This window comes from Antechinus flavipes, chromosome 6 (genome assembly GCF_016432865.1).
Source record: "Antechinus flavipes isolate AdamAnt ecotype Samford, QLD, Australia chromosome 6, AdamAnt_v2, whole genome shotgun sequence".
NCBI classification, from domain to species: domain Eukaryota; kingdom Metazoa; phylum Chordata; class Mammalia; order Dasyuromorphia; family Dasyuridae; genus Antechinus; species Antechinus flavipes.
Window position 1 is genome coordinate 257,547,181 of NC_067403.1, and position 18,114 is coordinate 257,565,294.

At 61.3% G+C, this 18,114-nt stretch overlaps 2 protein-coding genes across 3 annotated transcripts; one reads left to right on the forward strand and one right to left on the reverse strand.

Moving 5' to 3' along the window:
- The first annotated feature begins 75 nt into the window (after positions 1-75).
- On the forward strand, positions 76-12,226 carry CABP4 (calcium binding protein 4). The gene is made up of 7 exons (XM_051966568.1): positions 76-662; positions 4,885-6,892; positions 7,883-7,913; positions 8,117-8,260; positions 9,165-9,274; positions 9,847-9,994; positions 10,138-12,226. The coding sequence occupies exons 2-7, from the start codon at positions 6,497-6,499 to the stop codon at positions 10,164-10,166; spliced, it is 858 nt and encodes a 285-aa protein (XP_051822528.1). The 5' UTR covers positions 76-662; positions 4,885-6,496; the 3' UTR covers positions 10,167-12,226.
- TMEM134 (transmembrane protein 134) lies at positions 12,214-17,770 on the reverse strand. 2 transcript variants are annotated; one of them, XM_051966572.1, is made up of 7 exons: positions 15,883-17,770; positions 15,189-15,253; positions 15,022-15,114; positions 14,633-14,709; positions 13,782-13,826; positions 13,554-13,607; positions 12,214-13,188 (listed from the first exon to the last, which is right to left on the reverse strand). In XM_051966572.1, the coding sequence occupies exons 1-7, from the start codon at positions 16,039-16,041 to the stop codon at positions 13,106-13,108; spliced, it is 576 nt and encodes a 191-aa protein (XP_051822532.1). In that variant the 5' UTR covers positions 16,042-17,770; the 3' UTR covers positions 12,214-13,105. The 2 variants fall into 2 exon arrangements, with proteins under 2 accessions (XP_051822532.1, XP_051822533.1); XM_051966573.1 differs by having other exon boundaries at positions 15,022-15,111; positions 15,883-17,342.
- Positions 17,771-18,114: the final 344 nt, after the last annotated feature.

An 18,114-nucleotide genomic window follows, 5' to 3' on the forward strand; every position in this document is an offset into this window, starting at 1 on the left:
CTGCACAGGGAGAGGAGAGAAGGAGGGGCGGGGGACGGGGTGGGGTGAGAGACGAGACCCTCACGGCACCGGCTCCGGGCAGGGGGGTCCCTGAACCTCAGCGCCAGGGCCCACCTCCCAGGGGCGGGGGCGGGCCCCCAGCGGGCTCAGGCAGGGAGTGGCCCGAAGCCCCCGGAGTCCATCCCCGCTTTCTGCCGACTCCTGAGCCCGGCGGGGGCAGGGGGGAACGCTACTGCCCTGAGAAAACCTCCCCTGGCTTCTACCTCCTTCCCAGCCTTTGGAGGGGCCCGGGCACCCCGTGAAAAGGGGGCTGGACTCGGAGCCCAGAGTCCCAGATTCGAATCCCACCGCAGACGGATCAGCCTCTCCAGGGAGAAAATGGGGGTGATGGCACATACACATGGGGCCTTTCCTGATCCCCCAGCGGCCCTAAACCAGCCCCAAGCCCCCGGAGGGCGAGGAAGCTCCCAGAAGCACGACTGATGTGTCTCTCTGGCTTTCTGGCGCCCGGTGCCGTGCTGAGGTCAGGCTGGTGTCTAATCAATGCACGTTCATGGGATCCGAGATTTAGCACTAGAGGGATCTCAGAGCCCGGCCGGCAAAATCTCCCATTTATAAATGAAGAAACTGAGACCCGGGCAGTGGAAGGGCTTGCCCAGCCAGTAAGTATCTGAGGTAAGATCTGAACTCAGATCTTTAAGACTCCAGACTCAGTATCATGGATTAGATTTTTGGGGAGGCTCCAATTCCCATGAGGGAGGGGACTGGGGTGGGGCTGGGGAAGGAAGCAGGAAGGTCTGGAGAAGGGAAGGACACTGCAGAGCCAGGGGGCTTCTTCCAAAACACTGTCCTCCCTCCTCCCTCCCTTCTTCTCTTCCTCCCTCCCTCCCTTCCTCTCTACCACTCTTCCTTTCTTCCTCTCTCCCTCTCTCCCTCCCTCCCTTCTTCCTTTCTTCCTTCCTTCCTTCCTTTCTAAGCACCAATTTCCCCCCTCTGTAAAATGGGCAGAATGACTGAGGACTCTTGCAGACACTAGAATTCTCCTTCCCAGGAGGGGTTCCCAGATGGATCCTTCTTGAAACAATTCCTCTGGGTCCCAGAGAAATAACAGGGACTGAGTTCTTCCTCCTGACTCAGCGGTGAGGTTTGGGGCAAATTCCTCCCTTGCTCTGGGCCTCAGTTTCCCCCTCTGTAAAAGGAGAGGGTTCCTTCCGGCATTCAATCCCATCAGCCTCTGCTTCTGCCTCCAGTCTCCTGCCTGGGAGCCAGCTCCTCTTGGTGGGGGGAGACACTCGCTCGTTGGAAGCTCTCTGTTAAAAAGTCACCCTACCAGGGCCCTACCCCAGGAAGCTCCTGGGACCCGGATGAAGCCCTGGCCGGGCTCCTGGGGGTAGATGGGCTTACCAGCACGTGGGGAATGGACCCGGACGAGCGGGGCAGAGAGCTGGGTGCACACATGCAGGCCGGCTCCCCTGCGCTAGCTCCCGGCTCCCCTGCGCTGGCTCCCGGCTCCCCTGCGCTGGCTCCTTGCTCCCGTGCTGGCTCCCGGCTCCCTCGCCAGGCAGCGAAGGCCCGGGGCTGTGCCGCCGTCTGCCAGTCTGTCTGTGTGGGGCCGGGCTCTGGCTGTAGTGGACGGTCGCCCCGTGCACTTCTGCGGTGGGAGAGGTAACCCAAGCCCGGCGGGCCATTAAACATTCATAGAGCTCCTCTCCTGGAGAAACTCTAACCCCAGTCCCTGCCGGGCAGTGCTCTGGAGTCCCGCGGCTGCCCCCTTCCCCCAGCCGGGCCCCCAGTCCTGCCGCGGCTCTGCTTCCAGCCCACCCCTGGGAGCTCGCTGGCCCCTGCCAAGTAGCACCCCCTCCCTCCTGGACAGGGAGATCAGGTCGTCAGGGGGATGAATTCAGAGGCGGAAGGGGGAGCCAGGCAGAGGCAGGGACCGCCCTCGTCACGTGCAGCCAGAGGCCAGAGGGACCCTCAGGCACCCAAGTCCTAGCTAAGATCCCTCCTTCCTTCCCTCCCTCCCTCCCTCCCTCCCTCCTTCCTTCCTTCCTTCCTTCCTTCCTTCCTTCCTTCCTTCCTTCCTTCCTTCCTTCCTTCCTTCCTTCCTTTCTCCCTCTCTCCCTCCATCCTTCCCTCCCTCTCTTCCTTCCTTCTTCCTTCCTTCTTCCTTCCTTCCTGCCTTCCCTTCTTCCTCCCTCCCTCCTCCCTCCCTCCTTCCCTCCCTCCCTCCTTCCTTCCTTCCTTCCTTCCTTCTTCCTTCCTTCCTTCCTTTCTCCCTCTCTCCCTCCATCCTTCCCTCCCTCTCTTCCTTCCTTCCTTCCTTCTTCCTTCCTTCCTGCCTTCCCTTCTTCCTCCCTCCTTCCCTCCCTGTCTCCCTCCTTCCTTCCTTCCTCCCTCTCTCCCTCCATCCCTCCTTCCTTCCCTCCCTCCCTCCCTCCTTCCCTCCCTCCTTCCTTCCTTCCTTCCTTCCTTCCTTCCTTCCTTCCTTCCTCCTTCCTTCCTTCCTTCCTTCCTTCTCCTTCCTTCCTCCCTCCCTCCTTCCCTCCCTCTCTTCCTTCCTTCCTTCCTTCCTTCTTCCTTCCTTCCTGCCTTCCCTTCTTCCTCCCTCCCTCCCTCCCTCCCTCCTCCCTCCCTCCCTCCTTCCTTCCTTCCTTCCTTCCTTCCTTCCTTCCTTCCTCCTTCCTCCCTCTCTCCTCCATCCTTCCCTCCTCTCTTCCTTCCTTCCTTCCTTCTTCCTTCCTTCCTGCCTTCCCTTCTTCCTCCCTCCTTCCCTCCCTGTCTCCCTCCTTCCTTCCTTCCTCCCTCTCTCCCTCCATCCCTCCTTCCTTCCTCCCTCCCTCCCTCCTTCCTCCCTCCTTCCTTCCTTCCTTCCTTCCTTCCTTCTTCCTTCCTTCCTCCTTCCTTCCTTCCTTCCTTCCTTCTCCTTCCTTCCTCCCTCCCTCCTTCCTCCCTCTCTTCCTTCCTTCCTTCCTTCCTTCTTCCTTCCTTCCTGCCTTCCCTTCTTCCTCCCTCCCTCCCTCCCTCCCTCCTCCCTCCCTCCCTCCTTCCTTCCTTCCTTCCTTCCTTCCTTCCTTCCTTCCTCCTTCCTCCCTCTCTCCCTCCATCCTTCCCTCCTCTCTTCCTTCCTTCCTTCCTTCTTCCTTCCTTCCTGCCTTCCCTTCTTCCTCCCTCCTTCCCTCCCTGTCTCCCTCCTTCCTTCCTTCCTCCCTCTCTCCCTCCATCCCTCCTTCCTCCCTCCCTCCATCCCTTCCTTCCTTCCTTCCTTCCTCCTCTCTCTCCCTCCATCCCTCCTTCCCTCTCTCCCTCCATCCCTTCCTTCCTTCCTTCCTCCTTCTTCCTTCCTTCCTTTCTCCCTCTCTCCTCCATCCTTCCTTCCTTCCTCCCTCTCTCCCTCCATCCCTCCTTCCCTCTCTCCTCCATCCCTTCCTTCCTTCCTTCCTTCCTTCCTTCCTTCCTCCCTCCCTCTCTTCCTTCCTTCCTTCCTCCCTCTCTCCCTCCATCCCTCCTTCCCTCTCTCCCTCCATCCCTTCCTTCCTTCCTTCCTTCCTTCCTTCCTTCCTCCCTCCCTCTCTTCCTTCCTTCCTTCCTCCCTCTCTTCCTTCCTTCCTCCTTCCCTCTCTCCTCCATCCCTTCCTTCCTTCCTTCCTTCCTTCCTTCCTTCTTCCTTCTTCCTTCCTTCCTTCCTTCCTTCCTTCCTCCCTCGGAGGAGCCTCTGTTAATGATCCCATCTCCAGCACATTCTTCTTGCCCCATTAGAGTGAGAGAAGGCACTGGGCTTCCCTGCCCTTCCCTCCCTTTCCTTTCCATTTTCTCTCCTTTGGATACTCAGCTCTGTAGGGAATCTGGTGCTTAGTAGGTGCTCGATAACTGCTAGTCTGTCCTACTCCTTGTTCATGGTGCCTCGTGGCCCCCACGGACTCGGTTTTCAGGGGACCAATGATGTCAGGAAATGACGTCTTGACTCGCAGGTGAATTGGATTCCCGGCAGGCAGAGCCCAAAGGCTCCGGCTTCCCGCTCTCATCAAAGCCATGGAAGTCCAGACAAGTCGTGAGGGCGACGGCCCTCGGTGTCTTCTCTGCCGAGCAAGCTCTAAGCCCTCCCTCCCCCATTCCATCGTGCTCGAGGGAGACGCCCCCTAACTCACTGACGGGGCCTGAGCGAGCTCAGTGTGCGTGGGCCCTCAGCTGTGTCACGGCCCCGGCCGCTGGGACCGCACGTGACGTCCCCGGGCACCCGCTGGTCCCGGCATCTTGGGCAGTCCCCACTCCCAGCCGTGCGGCTCGGCAGGCTTGCAGGATTTGTTCCCCAGGTCTGGCGGGGCCCCCTCTCCTTCGCCTTCCAGCTGGAGCGGAGCCGCCTCCTTCTGGTGAATAATAATAATAATAACAGCAGCTGGCATCGTAGGGAGCTTCAAGGTTTGCAAGGCATCCAACAGATCTAATCTCACTCATTCCTTGTTGCCACTGCCAGGGATTTTTACCCTATTTTGCGGGTGAGGAAATTGAGGTAGACAGAGGTTAAGTCACATGCCCAGAGACAAATAACTATTAAGTGTCTGAGGTTGGATTTGAACTCAGATCTTCCCTATTTCAGGCCCTGTCTCTAGTCTGTAAAAGTACAGCATTTCCTTCAATGAAATGTAACGTCTCTTTCTCTTCAGCACCTAGGACAGCACTTGTCCCTCAGTCTCTGGAGAAAGACTAGTTGATTGATGAATCGATGGATATCGGCAGCCTAAAATTCCCCAGCTGCATGAAGTGCCGTCTCCAGAAGGCCCCAGCGGAAATGGCAATAGTTGGGGAGGTGGGGAGGGTGTATGGGGGCTCACCTAACGGTCACATGACACATTAACGTTGTAACGACCCCTCCCCTTTCTACCTGAGGATTGGCTCGTTCTCAGCCTCCTACAAACAGGAACGTGATCCTCAGAGAGAAGAAATGGCTCCATCTGGCATCAGAGGATCCGGATTCAAGTCTCGGCTGCCCGTGTGGCCCCGCGACCCCCTTCTCGGGCCTCCGTGAAGGTCGTGCCCTTCAAACTTGGCTCCTAGGGGTGACTAGATGGCTCAGGGGATGGAGCACCCAGCTGCAGTCCAGAGGATTTGGGTTCAGACACTTAACACTTCCCAGCTATGTGATTCTGGGCAAGTCGCTTTCATCTCAATCGTTTCTCAAAAACAAACAAAGAAGGAAACCAACAAAAAAGCAAATAAACAAAGAGCAAAAAAAAAAAAAAAGCAAACAAACAAAAAAACAAATAAAAAGCAAACAAACAAAAAGCTCCAACCTTCTCTAAATCATGAGATTTCCTTCCTTCCTTCCTTCCTTCCTTCCTTCCCTTCCTTCCTCCCTTCCTTCCTTCCTTCCTTCCTTCCTTCCTTCCTTCCTTCCTTCCTTCCTTCCTTCCTTCCTTCCTTCCTTCCTTCCTTCCTTCCTTCCCTCCTTCCTTCCTTCCTTCCTTCCTTCCTTCCTTCCTTCCTTCCTTCCTTCCTTCCTTCCTTCCTTCCTTCCTTCCTTCCTTCCTTCCTCCCTTCCTTCCTTCCTTCCTTCTCCAGGACTCCAGGAGGCCCTCCCCCCCCCCCAATAGGAACTAGGCACTGGATGGGCATCTTGAGCTGCCCGCCTGTTTCTTTTCTTTTTTTTTCCTTTTTGTTCTCAATAGTATTTTATTTCTCCAAATGTGTGTAAAGATGTTTCCTACATTTATTTTTGTAAAACTTTGGGTTCCCAATTTCTCTCCCTCCTTCCCTTCCCTCTCCCCAAGAAAACAAGTCATCTTATCTAGGTTAAACATGTGCAATTCTTTCCAACATATTTCTGTATTTGCCACATTGTACAAGAAAAAGCAGCCCAAAAGGGGAGAAAAAGACAAAAAGTGACGAGTCCGCTTCCATCCACATCGCCTCCGAAGCGCTCTCTCCGTCTCTCTGTCTCTGTCTCTGAATCTCTCTGTCTCTCTCTTTTCTGTCTCTGTCTATGTCTCTGCCTCTCTCTGTCTGTCTCTGTCTGTCTCTGCCTTTGTCCGTCTCTGTCTTTCTTTCTCTGCCTCTTTCTGTCCATCTCTGTCTCTCTCTCTTTCTCTGTCTCTGCCTTTGTCCATCTCTGTCTCTCTTTCTCTGTCTGTCTGTCTCTGCCTCTCTCTATCCATCTCTGTCTGTCTCTGTATCTGTCTCTGTCTCTCTCTCTTCATGGTTGACATTTTCCATCCCAAATCTATTGACATTTTGGCCAGTTTCTAGGGTCCAGATCTGCTTTGAGCACAGGGGCCCAAGCCGGGGCCTCGGGGGTCCCCGGGCGGGGGTCGGGAGAGGGTTGAGGCCCCATTGGGTGATCAGCCTGGGCAATGTCCTTCTTATTTACCTTAATCCCCAGTCAGTGACCTGACCCCGGCCTTGCTGTCTCCAGGGTGGGGGTGGGGGGTGGAATTAAGCTGCTTTTCCGGATCCTTGAGGACTGGATGTAGACTCAGTGACCGTTCGCTTGGGTCCGGCCTGCATGGCTGCTAAGCATGGGAGCAGATCCAGGAAGGAAGCGGAGAGCCGGGGCGGGGGCCCCGAGAAGCCTCCCTCGGGGGACAAGGCCAAGCCTGAAGGGGGGCTCCTGAGGGACCGCGGCTCAAGGAAGAGCAAGAGGGAGAGCGGGAGAGGGGACGCCCCGAAAGGCAGAGGCGGCGGGGACAAGGCCGAGGAGCGGGACGGGCCCTCCCTCAGGGGCCGTGAAGAGGACAAGAGTGGGGGGGGTCCTGCCGGGGGAGAGGCTGGGTCTGGGGAGGGCTCCCAGGCCGCCCTGGCTCCCGCCCCCCGCAGGCTGTCCCATCGGCACCGGGGCGACTCTCAGCACGATCCTGCCCACAAGGCTTACTGGCCCCTGCTCAACACTGTCTTTGGCAAGGTGAGGGTCTGGGGGCTGGGATTATAGGGCTCGGAACCTGACCCCCCGAGGTGAGGGAGTGCAAGGTCGGCGATGAACCATCTGGCCGCCTCTTCTCTCTTGGGAGCCCCCAGCTTGGTAGGGAGGGGATGGGGGGCAGGGACCCCAAACTGTCCTACACAACCACCCTCCCACTCCCACAGACATATTCCCCCCCACTCTCTCTGTCTCTGTTTCTCTCTGTCTCTGTCTCTCACTCTGTCTCTGTCTCTTTGTCTCTCTCTGTCTCTCACACACACACTCTGTCTCTCTCTGTCTCTTTGTCTCTCTCTGTCTCTCTCTCACACACACACTGAGACAATCTCTCCACAGCAGGGCCCTGGGAGGGTGTGGGGACCGCGCCGGGCCGGGAGCAGCGTCTGGGTCATGGATCCCGGGGACATTTATCCCCTGCGGTCCTGCTGGGGCGGGGCTGGCACTGGGGAAACAGGGACTCTAGAGCAGGCAGTTTCCACAGCCCCACAGGCAGTTCTCCCCCAGGCCAGGTGTTGGCGCTAGAGTGGACACTTGTTCCAGGCACAGCTAACTCTGCTTGGACCAGTCACAGCATCTCTGAGCCTCAGTGGCTGCATTTGTAAGGGGGGGGGGGAATTCCTTCCCTTCCAACCCGCTCTCGTGGGGCTGCCAAGTCTCCCAGGAGCCAAGGGATGGGAAACCTCCTTGTGGGACGCGGGCAGACGTGGGCTAGAAGGGCAAGGCCTTAGTTAAGTCCAGTTCAACCTCGTTTCACAGATGAGAAAACTGAGGCGACTGAGGCCCCCAAGTAAGGGAGGGAGTGACAGCCTTGGAGCCCAGACCTGACTCCCCGCTCTTCCCACCCCACAGAGCAGGCGGCCCCTTCCCCGACTAGAGCAATGGGCGCGAAGGGCACTGGGGGCGGGAGCCAGGGGGCGGGCACGAGTTGGGGGGGCCAGAGGCTTTGGGCACTTTCTCTGACCTTTCTCCTTGCAGGATCGGGAGCTGGGTCCCGAGGAGCTGGATGGTGAGCTGCTGGGGAAACTGAGGCAGAGGGGAGGAGGGGCCCCCCGGAGCTGGGAGCAGAGAGAGGATCAGGGGTGGAGTGGCCCTGGGTGTTGGTGTAGATGGGTGGTGAGGGACAGTAGGACCACAGGAGACCAGCACCTGTGACAGGGGGTGCCGAGCCCTGACCTTCCCTCCCCCCCCCACACCCTTGGGCCCGGCCAGAGCTGTTCCAGGCTTTCAATGAATTTGACACGGACCAGGACGGTTACATCAGCTACCGGGAGCTGGGGACCTGCATGCGCACGCTGGGCTACATGCCCACCGAGATGGAGCTCATCGAGATCTCCCAGCACGTCAAGATGAGAAGTCAGTGGCCGGGGCCCCGGCGGGGGCGGGGCACATGCCTAGTGTGTGTGTGTGTGTGTGTGTGTGTGTGTGTGTGTGTGTCTGTATGTGTGAGTGTGAGTGTCTGTATGTGTGTAAGTGTGAGTGTGAATGTGTCTGTATGTGTGTGTATCTGTATGTGAGTGTGAGTGTGTCTGTATGTGTGTAAGTGTGAGTGTGAATGTGTCTATGTGTGAGTGTGAGTGTGTCTGTGTGTGAGTGTGAGTGTATCTGTATGTATGTGAGTGTGAGTATGTCTGTATGTGTGTAAGTGTGAGTGTGAATGTGTCTGTATGTGAGTGAGTATGAGTGTGAGTAGGAGCTGGGGGGGGAGGGCAGAAGCCTCCTGGGGGCCATGTTGGAGCAGAAAACCAAGCAGGCGAGGAAGGGGGGCAGCATGGCATCCACGGGCAAAGGCTCAGAGGCAGGAGGTGGGGAACAGCAAGGAAGCCGCTGATTGGGCGTTTGGCGGGACCAGCACAAGGAGGAAGGCTTTACAAGCCCCGCGAAAGGTTCTAGACCCGGTGTCGGTGGGGCTTTTTGATCGGTGATTGGCCGGGGTTCCCGTCGGGACTCGGTGGGAGCAGAGGTTGTCCCAGGGAAGGCGGGGCTAGAGCGTCAAGGGCCGCAGAGGCGCCAACAGAGACGGGGCTGGGGATGGAGCCGCCAAGTCCGGCCATCGCCGGGGACCGGAGGGGAGGGGGCTCGCACCCAGGGGTGAGACTGCGGGGGCCCCAGGGGGCGGTAGCGTGAGCAGTCAGGGCCGTGGCCCCCTGAGGGCAAAGCAAGGGCGGCCCTAAGGGAGGGGGCGTGGGTGCCGAGGCCCGTCAGACCCGTCCTGGGCGGTAGCTCCCGGGCTGCTGCGCTAAGGCTCCTCCGTCCCCAGTGGGCGGCTGCGTGGACTTCGAAGAATTTGTGGAGATGATGGGGCCCAAGCTGCGGGAGGAGACGGCGCACATGCTGGGCATCCGGGAGCTCCGCATCGCCTTCCGAGAGGTAGGGGGAGCAGTGTGAGTGTGAGAGCCGAGTGGCTGAGCCCCTTTCCTTGGGGGTGGGGGGAGGGGGGCAGGGGACTGAGCCCCTTTCCCTGGGGGTGGGGGGGAGGGGGGCAGGGGACTGAGCCCTTTTCCCTGGGGGTGGGGGGGAGGGGGGCAGGGGACTGAGCCCTTTTCCCTGGGGGTGGGGAGGGAGGGGGGCAGGGGACTGAGCCCCTTTCCCTGGGGGTGGGGAGGGAGGGGGGCAGGGGACTGAGCCCCTTTCCCTGGGGATGGGGGGACTGAGCCCCTTTCCTGGGGGTGGGGGGGAGGGGGTAAGGGGGACTGAGCCCCTTTCCCTGGGGGTGGGGGGGAGGGGGGCAGGGGACTGAGCCCCTTTCCCTGGGGGTGGGGGGGAGGGGGGCAGGGGACTGAGCCCCTTTCCCTGGGGGTGGGGGGGAGGGGGGCAGGGGACTGAGCCCCTTTCCCTGGGGGTGGGGGGGCTGAGCCCCTTTTTTGGGGGCGGGGGAGCAGGGAGCTGAGCCCTTTTTCCTGGGGGCTGGGGGCTGAGCCCCTCTCCCGGCTGTCCCGCAGTTCGATGCCGACAGGGATGGCCGGATCACCGTGGCCGAGCTGCGCGCTGCCGCCCCCGCGCTGCTCGGGGAGCCCCTGGTGGGACCAGAGCTGGAAGAGATCCTTCGGGAGGTCGATCTCAACGGGGACGGCCACGTGGACTTTGACGGTGAGAATGCAGCGCGCCCCTGGCCCGGGCCCCCTCCCACTCAGAGCCCCTCCCCCCTCACGGGGGCACTCCCATGACTCCCCGCTCCTCCCCGCCCTGCCCCCTCCCCCGGCCCAAAGGCTCATCGGCTCCCCCCTCCCCAGAGTTCGTGATGATGCTGTCCGCGCGCTGAGCCGCAGCTCCCGCCCCGAGGCCAGACCGGGCCGGCGTTCCTTCTGCCCGTGACGTCACCGCGCCGGCTGGGCCCCGACCTCGCCGCTTTCTCCTGCGTTCCCGGCAGTCCCCTCGCCCGGTGGCTCCCCGGGGCCCTCGGGCCGCCCCCAGCCACTCAGCCCGGCCTGAAGGGAACCGGAAGCCCGGGCCGGAAGGGGGCCGCCCCTCCTGCAGCCGCCCCCGAGTTCAGATCCTGCCACTGCCTGGGGACTCCCGTTGTGAAGGGCCGACAGCTCAGGGGGCCTTTCCAGCTGCTCCTCGCACAGTTACTGGCAGGGCCGGATTTGAATCCAGTCCCGTCTCCGGGTCCAAACCTCCCCGGGAAGCCCCCCTCGGCCCGCCCGCTGTCGCAGCGCGGGATTCGCCCTTTTCTCGCGTCTCCCTGACCTCGGCCCGCAAGGGCACAGGCTGCTGCCCGCGGGCTTGTCTGAGGCAGCCCGACCAGCAGGGGTCCCTGCACCGCAAAGGCGAGGCTCCCACCTCCCGCTGGGAACTGTCCAGCGGCCCCTCCGGGACCTCCTCCTCATTGGTTGGCTGCCCTCCCCCCAGGTGCGCCTCCTGCCCCGGCTGCTCCCAGCTCCCCCCTCCCCCCGGGCAGAGAGCTGAGCTCCGAGGGCGCCGCCCAGCGCCTTCCCTGCCTTTTGTTCTCCCGGCGCCCCAAGAAGAGACAGGGAAGGCGGCTCTGGCTCAGCAGGAGCCCGAGCTAGGGCAGGTGCCAGCTCCTTGGCCTGGCCCACATTCTGGGCTCCGGGGGGAGCCGGCCCAGGCGAGGAACCAGGACGCTGGCCCCCAATTCCCATGTCGGCGTCACTGTCTCTGGCTGCCCTTGGCCCCGGGCATGGAAAGCTTCAGGCCAGCTGCCAGCCTGGGGCCCGCTTGTTGCCCCAGAGGGTCCGCCGGGCCCCCAGACTCCTTGGGAGGAAAGCCTGGCACTCAGAAAGCTGAGCCCATAAAGGCCCCAGGAGGGGAGGGGCTAAGGGCCCTAAGGGATGCAGCTTCTGGTACCAGGCCTGCGGAGGAAGCAGGAAGGGGGCGCTCCAGGAGTGGAACAGCCCCCTGGGCCTGGGGCCCAGACCCCGTGTCCAGGAAAGAGTTCTGGTTGGAGGAGGAGCACATATGGAGCACCTTCACTTTGTCCCCCCTCCCCAACCCCCCCCCCCCAGCTGTCATGGGACCCAAGCACAAGACCCCTTCCCCAAAAGCCCAGCACCCTCCTCTCTGGCTTCCTAATCACTGGCCGCAGGGTTTGCAGAGCCCTGCCCTTTTAGGGACAGAGACAAGCGCTCCTCTCCCCCCATTGGACGAAGGTTGTCCGTTGCTGATCTCATATCTGTCAGGGTCTGAGGCAGGATCTGGCCTCCGCTTCTGGACCACCCACCCACTGGGCCCTTCAGCCTCCCTGCAGGTCCTGCCTCTGACTGGCGAGCCGTGTGCCGGAGACTGAAGATGGGGACACCCTGGCAGGGCTGAGAATCCGATGGAATCCCTCTCCCCGTCAAGTCCTGGGCAAATGGCGCAGTGGGCTCTTAGGAGGAGAAGGGGTGACCGGAGAGGGGCGGGCGCCAAACCTTCTCCCGGGGGGCAAAGGCTCCTTCCAGATCTCGGGGAACCTTCCTCCCTCATTAGCCGGGCTCCTGATCCAGCGGCCAGGGAAGGGGAGGCAGAGGCCTGAGGGTGTGGAAAGAAGGTGGCCAGGGCCTGGAACAGAACGGGACGTTGTGCAGGGAGAAATAGGAAGCATCCAAAGTTTTGTACTGAAAGACCCAAAACCTAGAAACTCGAAGCACGAGACAAGTTCTATAAAGAACTAGAACAGCAAGACTCAAGAACTGTGACCATGGCAGTGCCAGAGCAGTGGGGAAGCAGGCCTTCAGGCCGAGGTGGTGGGCCGCGTGTACCGAATGAGCCATGCGCTGACCCCGGGCTGTTTTGTTATGCTCTGTTACAAGGGAAAGATCTACTGGAGAAGAGGGTGGGGTCTGTGCCAGAATTAAAAAATAAATAAATAAAAATCCCAAACCTTCTCACCTTTATTTCTGGAGGGGGACCCTCTGCAGGGGCGGGGGGGTGGGGGGGGACAACAGGTGTGGAGTACTACATGTGCGAGCAGACTGCTCCTCCATTTCCTTTTAATCTGACAAGAGGAAGGGAAGTGGGCTCTCCTCGCCATGTAAAAGGTGCTGACGGAAAAAAGGCCGGCCTGGTGAGGGTCGCGGTTCCCCCTCCAGCCAGGGCTGCACCAGAGACCCCGGCCAAGCCCTCCTTAAACCGGCCCTTTCTGGGTCAGCTTCCTCCTCGGGCCGGGGGATCCTCCCAGTCAGGTGCCTCCCAGTCAAGAGGCGGAGTCTTTAAGCTTGGCCACTTGGGGGCGGCCGAGAGTAGGGAGGAAAGAGCCAGTTCTCCCAGCAGGGATCAAAGCCATTTAGTTGGGACAGAAGGCCCAGAATGCAAGGACGCCTCGGCCTCCTAATAAGTTAAAGGCACCGGGATTAAAGGCGGACGGGCTAAGGAAGGAGGAGGGATGGGGGCAGGAAACTTCCTGAGAAAACCCGGGCCCCAGGGGTCCTGTGCCGGCCAGAGGAGCCGGAGGCGAGGGGCCCAGCCCGGCTAGCAGGGTCGGAGCTGCCTCGGTGTAGTGGTCAGGGGGCGGAGGGCCCGGTGCGGGGGAGACTCGCTGCCCCCAAGCGGGAAGTCTCTGGCCAAGGTACTAGTTCCTGCTCCTTTAGGGGAGGAGCCGACCCCGGAGGTCTCCGCATCCCAGGAGGGGGAAGGGAGCCCTCCCCAGCCAGGCCCCTGCCCAGTGTGGAGCGGCCGGCCTCCGCATCCGGCCAGCTGCGTCCATTTCCGGCCGCCGAGGCCCCGGCGGGCGGGGAGCTCCGGCCCTGCTGCAGGCCCGGCTCATTTCTCAAAGTAAGGCAGGTAGAAAAACTGGAAACCTCGGTGGCCCTTGACAGCGAAGTAAATGAAGATGACGTGGTACACTGGAAGGGAGAGGCTTGTCAGCATCTTGGCCTCCATCACCGCCCCCAGGCCCCAGGAAGTGGGGGCCCTGCCCTCCCCCCAGGTGTCAGGAAGTAGGGATCTTCCCCCCAGATCCCAGGAAGTGGAGACCCGACCCTCCCCCTCCCAGACCCCAGGAAATGAACACCTTCCCCTCCCCGTCCCAGGCCCCAGGAAGTGGGGGCCCTTCCCTCCTCCCAGGCATCAGGAATAGGGATCTTCCCCCCAGATCCCAGGAAGTGGAGACCCTCCCCCTCCCAGACCCCAGGAAATGAACACCTTCCCCTCCCCCTCCCAGGCCCCAGGAAGTGGAGGGCTCCCCCTCCCCGCCAGGCTTGGGATGCACCTCCAGGAATGAGCAGCAGGAAGCCAGGGACAAGGAAGATGGCACTGGAGACGCCTGCGGGGGGAGAGGGAGACAGGCTGGGCCCAGACCAAAGAGAAATGGGGAGGGGGCGGCCGAGGGCCCGGCCGTCCTACCCCCGGAGCCCAGGCAGGAGCCTCTTCTCTTCCCCAATCCTGCTCTTCCTCCTCCCAAGCACAATAAATGGCGGGGAAGGAGCCCAGCGCTCACCTGGAGAAGGGTTCACCTGCAGTCCTATCCCGGTGAGGATGAGTACTTCAGTCAGAAGGCAAGGGGAGAATTAGGGGGAAAAAGTGGGGGAGAAAGGGGAGTAGAAAGGGAGGAGAAAGGGGGGGAGAAAGGGGGGAGAAAGGGGGGGGAAAGGGGATAAGAAGGTGCTAGGTCAGAGACCCTCTGGTGATCTCTGGATTGTTCCCCTTCTTCCCCTCCCCCTTCGTGGCCCTCAGTGGAAGCCAGATTTAGGGGCCAGCCTGCCCACCCCCCCATTTCCCAAAGGGCCCTCAGACATTAAGTGGGGGCTTTCCCGCCCCCAGATCCACCACTGCGCCCCCCAGTGTGCCGAGTGCCCCCATATTGCTTTGGGGTAACGGAGGTGGGGTGGGGGCTTCCCCTAGCAGGGCCTCAGTTCCCTGAGTCCGGGGGGTCCCTCGCTGCCCCTAACTTAGTGCTGGGCCCTTGGTGCCCTGAGGAGCCCCTGGGGGTGCCAGCTCCTGCTGCTTCGCCAGGACGTTGGCAGAGACTCGTGGGTGGAGGTATCTGTGAAACTCCGGGCGCCCCGGCCCCTCCCCTGATCCCCAGAGGCCGGGCGCAGCTCATTGGCCTAAACTGTCTCCATTGTCTCTCCGGCCCAAAGCCAACTAATGGGCTTCAGAGATTAGGAGGGGAAGGAAGCGCGGGGCCATCTTATCCACCTGGAGCCCGACCTCCCTCCCTCCCTCCCCCTTCCTTCCTTCCCTGCCCTTCCAGCCCCCCCCCCCTTCCCCCAGTGCATAATGGGAAGGCCACCGGCCGGTTACTCTGACAGGAGTGGGGGCGGGGCATGCCGGGAGTCCGACACTCACCGAGGCCCAGCAACAGGAGCAGAAAGGAGGCCAGAACCACCCGGCGATTCTTCTGGATCAGAGGGTGCTGCGTCCAGCTGCGGGCAGACCCAGAGTCAGAGCCAGGCGGCCCCGTCCCGGGGGGAACGGCAGCTGCCGGGCGGCTCCCTCCCTCCCATTTTCCGGAGGGGAAACTGAGTCCCAAAGAGGTTAAAGTCACGGAGCAAGTCAGGGCCGGAGTCAAGCCCGGTCTCTGCGTCCGAAGCCTGGGAACCCGACTGGCCCGAGTTTAGAAAAGGAGGGGGCTGGGGCGGGAGAGGGCCCCGGGAGGGCAGGAGGAGGCCGGGAGCTGGTGCTGGCCGGTGGGCAGGGGGCGGGGCGGCCGGGGAGGGGGAGGGGGCCGCGCTCACCTGCAGCAGGCCCGGTAGGAGCGCTGGGTGCTGTTGCTGATGGTGCCGAAGGACCACTGGGAGCTTCGGGTGGAGGAGGGGCCGGGGTCCCTGCTGGGAGAGGCGCACTGAGCAGGGGGTCTCCTGCCAGGAGCGGGGGGAGGGGCGGGGGCGGGGGCAGCCCTAACCTGGTCTTCAGGGCTCCATCGGGATCCGGGAGGGTCCGGAGGCCGTCCTCGTCGTTCTCCAAGTTCTGCTCCAAAACAGCAGAGGGGACCGCTGGGGGGGGGGGGGCGCTGTCCCCGGGGACCCGCCTCCTCCGCGCCCCCCTCCCCCACCAGCCCGTGCTCGCCAGCTGCTCCCCAGCCTGACAAGTTTGATGATTCACAGAAACCGAAACCGGTCGAGGCGGGAGGCTCGGAGGCTGAGCTAGAGCCCGACCGGGAGGAGTCGGCCCAAGCAGAGCCGCCGGGGGCCGGGGGCTGCCGCGGGCGGGGGCTGCAGGCGCCGAGGGGCTCTTTCTCTGGGGGCGCAGGGGGACCCGCGGGGGGGGGGGGCGGGGACCTGGGGCGGCGCGTGCTTATGGAAGGGAAAGGGGCCTGGCTGGGAAGGTCCCGCTCACCAGGACGGTTCGCAAGGGCCTCAGAAGCCCGTCTTCCCTATGTGTAATGGGGGGGAGGGCGCTTGGTTTCCAGGCTCTCTTCCAGTTTGAAGGCTCATGATTTGGGCTCGGGGCCACATTGGGGCCCGGTCAGATCCTGGGATCCAAAGCTGGAAGGGGCCTTGGTGAGGATCAGTGCGATGCTCCCATTTTATAGACGGGGAAACTGAGGCCGAGGAGCCGGGGAGCTGGCCGGGGGAAGGCGGTCGCCGTCCTCTCACCTGGTACTTGAGACGAGACTGCTTCTCGCCCTCCTCGCCCTTGCGCTCGAAGTGCAGCGCCCCGAAGCGCGCGGGGGCCCCCCCGGCTCCCGGGCCCCCCTCCTCCAGGGACAGCTCAAAGGCATCGTCGATGCTGAACTCGGAGCGGCCGCCGCTCATGGCTCGGGCCCCGCATGGAGCGGCCCGCAGCTGGCCCGCCCGGGCCGGCCCTCACACACCCATGGGCCGCGCGCCGCTGGGCTGCGCCCACCGCTCGGCCCCCGGAGCCGCCTCCGAGCTCGCCTCCGCCTCCCGGGACGCTGGCGCTCACTCCGGCCGGGAGCGGGTGGGGGAGGGGAGAAGGGGGCTGCCGGGGGAGGGGGGAAGGAGGAGCTAGGGTCCCCACCCCCCCACGGGAGGCGAGGCAGGAGCAGTCAACCGCCTATGGCCGGATAGCTTCACCTTGCCCCGGAGGGAAGAGGAGGGAGGGGCGCCAGTCGGGGGTGGGGGGGAGCTGGGAGGGAGGAGCGGAGAGGAGGAAGGAGGAAGGAGGAAACTCCCCTTCATTCGGGAGTTTTGATGTCGGAGGCCAGATTAGTTTTAACTCTTCCTCTGAAAAAGATCCGACGGTTCCAGTGGCCTGCGCATTCAGTCTGAGTCAGCTGTGTGAACCCGCAGCCTAGGCAGCTCGGGCTCTGACTGAGACTCCGTATTCCAGAAAGTCTCAGGCAGCGCCGGGAACAACAATCGGAGATTCGTTATCTACTAAGTAGAGACGGCCGGGTGGGGCAGTGGATAGTGCCGGGCGGGGCTTGTCCGACTCCAACACTTCCTAATGACGTGTCGGGGCTCCCACAGAAAGGGTCTGAGGCCATCTGGACTGGGGGAATGGAACTGCCTCTGGGTCTGGCGCTCGAGCCCCTCAGCCACCTTGGGCGAGTCATTTAATCTCCGTTTGCCTCAGTTTCTTTACCTGTAAAATCAAGATAACAGTAGCAACCTCCAGGATTGCTGCGAGGCTCAAATGGGATGATGACAAAGTGATTAGTACAGGCCCCGAACCAGCGAGTGAGCTGAAAATATCAGCCGGCGTTATTCCTAAGTGCGCCCGGAGCCGATTCCTGGAGACAAAACTGAGGCTGTGATACCGGGCCCTGGGTTATCCCAGAGCTCGCCCCGAATGGGGCGTCTAGGGACGGGTCCCAAGGGGACAATTTTCCCTTTTTCTTATTTTCTTGTCCCCGTCTACCCCGGGAAAAGCCCATATTCCTCGTGTCTAATGCACCGTTCTAGGCGCTTGAGGTAACAAATATATAGAGAGCGGGACAGCCACAGAAAACTCCCCAAGCACAAAGCACTCGGGAGCCTATGACAAGAACCCCAAGCCCTGCAAGAGTTCCTGAGCTGCCCAGGAGGGGCCCGAGGCTGGATCGCTTCTGATGCGTTCAGGGGAACTCAGCATTCTGGTCAGGGGCTCTGCACACAGGATTCTGCCCAGTTTCCCTCCTCCGGAACAATCTAGAGAGACTCAAATGGAAAGAACCGTGTGGGCTCCATATTGATTCCGAGAACCACAGGCTATCCCGCTCCATATTGACTCCAAGAACTGCAGGCTATACCGCTCCATATTGACTCTGAGAACCACAGGCTATCCCGCTCCATATTGACTCTGAGAACCACAGGCTATCCCGCTCCATATTGACTCTGAGAACCACAGACTATCCCGCTCCATATTGACTCTGAGAACCACAGGCTATCCCACTCCATAGTAACACTAAGAACCACAGGGTATCCCACTCCATATTGACTCTGAGAACCACAGGCTATCCCACTCCATATTAACTCCAAGAACTGCAGGCTATCTCGCTCCATATTAACACTGAGAACCGCAGGCTATCCCACTCCATATTAACACTGAGAACCACAGGCTATCCTGCTCTATATTGACTCCAAGAACCACAGGCTATCCCTCTTCATATTGACTCTGAGAACCATAGGCTATCCCCCTCCATATTGACTCCAAGAACCGCAGGCTATCCTGCTCCATGTTGCACCTATTTTATTTATTCAGTTAAACCCTCCCTGGTGCTGTCTTTCTGGTTCCTGCCTCACTCTGGAGTTTGGGGTTTGGGCTCTAGCCCAAGCCCCGCCCTTCCTGTGCCACTCCAGGTAAACCCCTGGCTTAGCTGTGCCCTGTAAGTAGGACCCAGCAGGGAGGACGGGGGATTAGCCTTTTCTTTCTCCAAGTAGGAA